Source organism: Hipposideros armiger, unplaced genomic scaffold (assembly GCF_001890085.2).
Source record: "Hipposideros armiger isolate ML-2016 unplaced genomic scaffold, ASM189008v1 scaffold_202, whole genome shotgun sequence".
NCBI lineage: Eukaryota > Metazoa > Chordata > Mammalia > Chiroptera > Hipposideridae > Hipposideros > Hipposideros armiger.
In genome coordinates, this window is record NW_017731552.1 from 1,004,267 (window position 1) to 1,011,491 (window position 7,225).

The 7,225-nt window shown below is 50.6% G+C and overlaps 1 protein-coding gene across 2 annotated transcripts in view; it reads left to right on the forward strand.

Annotated features, from left to right (window-relative positions):
* Window positions 1-1,590: 1,590 nt before the first annotated feature.
* Window positions 1,591-7,225, forward strand: part of CREB3L3 (cAMP responsive element binding protein 3 like 3) — a 9,214-nt gene continuing 3,579 nt past the window's right edge. Inside the window, exons 1-6 of one of the 2 annotated variants that reach the window (XM_019653528.1) lie at window positions 1,591-1,712; window positions 2,232-2,360; window positions 2,763-3,063; window positions 3,952-4,064; window positions 6,377-6,514; window positions 7,054-7,160. In XM_019653528.1, the coding sequence (XP_019509073.1) occupies window positions 1,686-1,712; window positions 2,232-2,360; window positions 2,763-3,063; window positions 3,952-4,064; window positions 6,377-6,514; window positions 7,054-7,160 (815 nt within the window). In that variant the 5' untranslated portion in view covers window positions 1,591-1,685. The remainder of the gene's footprint in view (window positions 1,713-2,231; window positions 2,361-2,762; window positions 3,064-3,951; window positions 4,065-6,376; window positions 6,515-7,053; window positions 7,161-7,225) is intronic. The other variant, XM_019653529.1, reaches the window with a different exon arrangement.

Here is a 7,225-nt window from a genome sequence, read left to right on the forward strand (position 1 = left end):
TATTGCCGTGTCCTCCCCAGCAGGGGCAACTGCTGTAATGTAAGCTATTGTTGGATAAATTAAACACATCAGGCATGGCACATAGTAGTAAGTCCTCATTAAACTTTTGTTGCATGGATAAATAATGACTGGTCCATTGAGAAGTATACACCAGGATGTGAATTTCTTGGAAACAAGGAGGGTGTTTTAGTTACCACTATAAACCTAGCACTTAGCATCATGCCTGGCTTGATGTAGCCATTTATTCACTAAGCTCCCAGCAGCTTCTTGCTATATTTAATATAAGCCAAACTCCTTGCCACAGCTCACAGGGCCTGGCCCCGCTCCCTCCCTGCCCTCACCTCCTCGCTCACTCACTGTGCTCCAGCCACCCCAGCATCCTTGCTGTTCCTCCAACTTGCCAGGCACAGTCCTACCCCAGGGCCTTTGCATGTGCTGTTTCTTTGGCCTGAAACATCCTCCCCATACACTTCCCCATGGCTGGCTCTTCCTCATCATTCAGGACTGTACTTAAACCACCTTCTAAAAGGGGCCTTTTCCCTCAGTTGCCCTTTACCTTGGTTACATTTAGTTTCTTAGTAGTACTTGTCCATTTTTCTGTTTACTGGTTTGTTTATACATTTATGGTCTAGCTTGTTCACTGCCTTATCCCTAGTGCCTAAAACAGTGGTTGGCACATAGGAGGTGCTCAATGAGTAAGAGATGATTGAGCACCTACTGTGTGCTAGGCATTTCCTGGACGCTGGGGGACCCAGTAGAGAGCAAAGACTCTATTCTAACCCCTAAGGCCCTCCCATCCTGGGTGGAGCAGGGAGGGGAGAACTGACGGAAGAAAACCTACAAGTAAGTAAATAACATTTTAAATAATGAGGGTTCAGTGAAAGTAAGGATGTGATAAAGAGGTGTGGGGAGGGGGCTTCTCTCTGCTGGGGTCAGAGACAGCCTCTCAGCCATCTAGGCTGATTCACAAATATCGAACATTCATGAATAAGTTGACACAGTGACAGAGTCAGGGGTGGAGGGGAGAGGAGTTCCAGACAGAGAGGAGAACAAATGCAAAGGCCCTGAGGTGGGAACGAGTTCGGCTCCATAAATAGTTGTTAAATAAATGAACGGCAGAAGATTCTAGAAGGAATCGACTGTACAGTTAGTTTCAGCCATGGAGGGCTTGGAGCCGTGGGTAGGTGGTTGCCAGCTCCGATTAGGGAAGGGAGCTCCTGTCAGAGGGAACAGCTTCACTGCACGCCTTGGAGGCCTTGGGTGGTCCTTTTGGTTTTCTTCGGTCTTGGGAGTGGACAGAGCCAGGGGACCTGGGCTTTCCCTCGGATCCTGACATCCGGGACTCTGATGAGAAACAGTCCCCGAAAGTAGGGCAAAGGTGATGGAAGAGCAGAGGCAACCCCAGACTTTGGCCTTTGCCCCCTGCCGGCTGGAAAGCACAAAACATCAAGATAACGGGTCTTCTCTCCCCTCCCCCCAGCCTGCCCTGGTGTCACTGGCCCTTAATCCTGTCCGTCTTGACTGTCTCCCAATCAGCAGCCGGTGGTGGGCTGGGCGCTCCCCGGGACTATTTCAGCATCTTTTAGGGGTGGTGTCAGAGCCACAGAGAAGAGCAAGCCTTGGGGTGAACCTCCAGCTCCAAGTGGAGACACAGAAAGTGGCTGGAGGCAGAGCTGGCAGGGCTCATGAATGGGGATTCAGCAGCTGGAAAGGTGAGCCCTGTGGGAGTCCATGGGGAGAGGAATAGTCTATGCCAGGAAACCTTCTTAAAGCTCACAGAGTTGGAAGGCACCCCCACCTTCATCGCACAAACGGGAAGACTGAGTCCCAGAGAGAATGCAGTGACCAAAAGTGTGACTGCATTCCAGGGCTGCTCCCATCTTTCTTCCAGGTCTCCCCCCCCCGCCCCCCACCATCCTGCCTTGCTTCCCAGAAGGGGGAATGTGGGCAGGCTGGGAATGAAAGACAGGGCCAGTTCCATCAGTCTCAAGGGAATGACCAGGCTGATCATCCCCACGCGTACATCTGTCTAGCACTTTTTAAAGAAACGGGCTCTCATTGTCCCGGACATCTCTGGGTCAGCCCCTCAGTACGAATTTGGAGGTAGAGGCTGGACCTGGTGGCTGGGCAGGGATTGAATTTTATCTGGACAGACCTTGGGTGGAGTGCAGATGGGAGATGGGGAGGAGAGGACCTGCGTGACCCTCACACCTGTCCCTTCCTCACCCTAGATGGCTTCCTCCACCTGTTCCGTGGGCCCCATTGACAGCCTGGAGCTCCTGGATCTCTTGTTCGACCGGCAAGATGGAATCCTGAGAAATGTAGATCTGGGCGAGGACTGGAGCCATGTTGGGGACCAGGTGAGGCTCCCCTGCAGATAGAACTGCACTCAGCTCGGCAGCATTTGTCGCTCATGGTGTGTGACTTTAGCAAAGCATGTTATTGTGTCAAAACTCTCAGCTACCCCAAGGGTCAGGCAGCATTGGCTCCTTAGAGGTGATGAAACTGAGGCCCAGTGAGGAGTGGTAACTTGTCCAGGGTCACACAGCAGTTTGGAGTTGGGTCCAAACTCAAACTTAGGGCTCATGCCTTGACCCAGCTGGATAGTAGTCCCATGGTACATGATGGCATTCAAGCCCCATAAACCTCTTTTGCAGAAAGGACAAGTGAGGCCCGGAGAGGGTCAGCGGCTTACCCAGAGTCCCACAGCAATCCAGAGTAAAGCACAGACCTCCTCATGCCCACCCTGCTCTTCATCCCAGCAGGTCCTGCCAGGCCCAGACTCTGATGATTTCCTCAACTGTATCTTGGGTTCTGAAGACTCACTGCCTAGCTCTCCACTCTGGTCTCCTGCAGCCAGTGATAGCGGCATCTCTGAAGATCTGCTCTCCGACCCCCAGGACACCCCTCCACACAGTAATCTGGCTGCCACTCCAGCTAGCTGCCATACGGTGGAGTCTGGCAAGGGACCCTGCCCCTCCTACTGCCCTGTCCCCCCTGGCCCCTCCAGGCTTCCCGGGTCAGTGGCCCAAGTCCTCGAAGCCTCCGTGGCCATAGACCTGGGTGAGTTCTGTCTTCTCTCACTGCCCTCACCTTGTTACTTATATATCCACCTTTTGAGATGGGTGCTATCATGGTGGGCCTATTTTCCAGATGGTGAAGCCGAATCCCCGTGAGGTTAAGCAATGAGTCAAAGCCACAGAGCTGGGATGTATCAGGCTGACTGGGGCCCCAGGTGTCACGCTGGCAACCTCATCTTTGTCCCTCCCATGCCTGGGTCATAGTAGATACTCCATGATAGTATGTGAGATCATGGATGCCAGTCCTCAGGGTGCTTCTCCTGGACCTGGGGAGCAGGCCTTACGCAGAAGACACCTCCAGCAGGGTGTCCTTTGTTTCTTTAGTCTTGTAGTGGGGTGGAAGGTCTTATGAGTCTTATTGGAGAGTTGAAGAAACTGAGGCTTAGAGAGGTTAAGTCAGTGACCCAAGGTCACACAGCTCTGTCCAGTCAGGATTAGAACCCAGGGCTATCTGACTCCAAAGTTTGTGCTCTGGAGGGCAGCTCACCTATAGTGGGCCAGGTACAGGGTGGGAGGAAACCAGAGGTGAATCAGACCTGGTCCCTGCCCCTGAGGCAAGATAAGGCCCCGCAGGCTGCAAATCTAGTCTATAACCCTGGACGATAAGAGCCACTCCCTTCTGGGTTGGCAGTAGGTCCCTCAACATTGTCCTGATGAATTTGGGTTTTTATCTTATAGCAGAGGGTTCACTGAGGCACCAGCTGGGGCTGTCCCCTTCAACCCAGGCCTTGGGGCCCCAAGCTGTACCCATAATCCTTAGCACATTGGGGTCAATCCTGAAAGCCTTGCTGGAGGAGGCAGGTAGAAGCTGGGAGGTCAGAGCCCCCCGCCTGACACCCTCCCTGTCTCTGCCCCCATCTGCCCTGGTCAGAAACGTGGAGCCCGGGCCTCTATCCCGAGGAGCAGGCTGAGCTGGGAGACTCGCCCCCACGCTGCAACCTCACGGTGAAAGACCTTCTCCTCTCTGGCAGTGGTGGGGACCTGGTGAGCAGCCCCCATCCCACCTCCAGAGCATCAGAGCTGGGAGGGCCGTTGGGGTTCCTGGAGCCCCAATACCCCCATTTCAGAGACTGGAAAATTGAGTCACAGACCAAGGCTAGGATTTGTCCAGGGTCACACCACAGAGCAAGTCTGTGGGTTTTAGTCCTGAGTTCTCTATCCCCTGGGCTGGGGCACCTTCTACTGTAATGGTGGTTTAAAAAAACAAACAAACAACTAAAACTTACTGAGCACCTACTATGGGCCAGGCACTCTTCTAAATGCTTTACATGTATCATCTTTTAATTCACAGCAATCCTGAAGATTGCGGCTCTTATTATCTTAATTTTACATATGAAGAAATGGGCACAGAGAGAGAGGCTCAGTAATTTGCCCTAAACCACACAGCTGCCTTAGGCTCCATTCCTGGGCTGGCCTGTTGGGCCTGTCGTGCCCATTGCATGCCGACTGAGCGCTATCTACGTTGCCAAGGGCTTTGAATACTCGTCAACCAGACCTGACAACCCAGTTAGTGTCCCCATTCCTCAGATGAGAAAGTCAAGGCCCAGGGAAGGGAAGCCACAAACTCAAAGTCACACAGCAAGCAAGTGGCCCAGTCAGGATTCAATCCCCAGTTTGTCTGATGCCAAAAGTCATCCTGACAACCTCTAGGTGAGACCGGAGTGCCCCTCCCAACTTGAAAGCTGAGCACCAGCTGTGTGCTCAGCCCCCAGAGACCTCATGGTCAAGTTGTAGAAACTGACTGCTACTGGAAGTGTACTGATGAGGGAGAGAGGCAGGTCCCAGAGGGCTTTTTGGAGGTGGAACTCCAGCAGACCTTGACAGATGGGAAAGGAGAATGACAGCTTTGGAAATGCTAACTGGCTTTTGTAAATGCATCATGTTTAGTATCATTGTTCTGCGTGTCAACAACCTTGGGATGTGGGAGACCTTATCCCCAGTTCATGGATGAACACACTGAGGCTTGGACCCTGGAGAGAAAATGGTTGGGCTGATCAACGACCTGGAGTTCTAGGTAGTGGAGTCTGATCCAAAGAACAACAGACTGCCCCAATCTCCACCTTTATTCCTGAGTCTCCCATTCCATAGTGTAGCATTTGTAAGGCTTACATTCTGATGACAAGATTCTTTCATTTTTTAATGTTTATCTTTCATAGTTTAAAATTAATTTAAAATATTTTGAATAGGGAATTACATCCACACAGTCCAAGTTCCACTGGTACAAATGAGTAGATTGGGGAAAACCCTCCAGTTGCCCTGACACCCAGCTCCCCACACAGGTTCCAATATTTCCTTCCAAAGAAATGCCTTTTTATTTATTTATTTATTTATTTATTTATTTATTTATTTATTCATTCCAAGGCACGGGACCCTCTCTTGGGGCGAACCCATTCCAGGGCGCCCTGCCCTTCAACAAAGAAAAGAGAACTCTCCCCAGGGCTCCCGCCGGCTTCTCCGAGATCGGTTGCGTTACCGCATGCCTTCTTTTTATTTTTTTAAAGTTTAACACAAAAAGTAGCAAAGCACATGTAACAATATTATATATATGTACATCTATATACATGTACATGTATATGTACATGTATATAGATGTACATATATATATGTACATGTATATAGATGTACATATATAAAGTGTGTTTTTCCAGGACCCATCAGCTCCAAGTCAAGTAGTAGTTTCAATCTAGTTGTAGAGGGCGTAGCTCAGTGGCCCATGTGGGGATCAAACTGGCAACTTTTGGTGTTATGAGCACTGCGCTCTAACTACCTAAGCTAACCGGCCACCCGTTATATATTTTTTAACTTGACAGTTTCTCATGGTGATTGCTCTGTTTCGTGATATGGAAAGCACATCTTTTTCACAGCTGTGTAGTACCCCATTGTACAAACAGGTCATGCCTTATTTAACCTGTCTCCTCTTTGCTGGATGTTTTCATTGCTTCCAATCCTTTGCTATTTTAGTGCTGCAGTGAATGTTCAGAGCCCAGAATGGTGCCTGGCATATAGTAGGTGCTCAATAAATACCTGTCAAATTACATTTATGAAATGAATGAAAAACCTGTACATCCATTCTTCTGCCCATGTCTGAGGGTATCTGTAGAATCACTTCCTGGAAGTGATTGTGTCAAAGGAATTGCTGTGTCAAAGGGCTGTGGGCTGGGCTCTTGAGCCCTAGTGCCAGTGGGGACTGTAGAGCAGATGGATTGATAGTTTCTCAGATTTGATGAGGCCTCTTTCATTTCCCAGAGGCTGCCACTCTCCCTGCCCCCAACACAATTCTCCTCATTTTTCCATAGCAACAGTATCACCTGGCAGGCCCAAACCTGTTGCGACCTGGGACTGGGAACTGTCAGGAGTTGGTGCTGACAGAGGATGAGAAGAAGCTGCTGGCCAAAGAAGGCATCACACTGCCCACCCAGCTGCCCCTCACCAAGGTGAGTGGGTGGGGCCCTTGGCTCAGAGTCTCTCCCCCTTCCTGCAGCTACCCACCCTTGAGTCTCACCTTTAGGCCTTCCGCATTAGAATGCTAGGACGTGTATGGCACAAAAAAAATCTTCCAAAAGCCAACTCGGTGGGGCTCTCTAGCTCCCTGCAGTCCCCACCCAGCCTGCTCACCTAATATCAACACCTGAGTTTGCCATTCCAATTGAAAGTCATCCCTTAGTGTTGAGATCAATTATTAGCCCCATGAAAAGCGCTCTTCCCACAGATGCCAGAAGGTGGCGCAATTGCACCATGCACAAAGTTTGGTAGCCGGTTACTAACTGGCCATGGGAGCCGGGAAGATTACCAGGACCCAGGACATTCCTAGAGTCTGCAAGAGTGTAGGGGCAAGAAAGCTGGTCTTCAAGTCATCAGGAGTTTTGGGTCTGGGATGGTTCCCATGGGAAAACAATGGAGTGAAGTTATGGGGTCCAGACAACAGACTGGACCCTCCAGGCTGACTCACCCTCTTCCCTTTGTCACTCGGCAGTATGAGGAGCGAGTGCTGAAAAAAATCCGCCGGAAAATCCGGAACAAACAGTCAGCCCAAGAAAGCCGGAAAAAGAAGAAGGAATATATTGATGGCTTGGAAACTCGGTAAGGCTGGGTCCTGGGAATGCACACATTCAGGGAGTACACTGAGGCAGGGTGTGTGTGTGTGT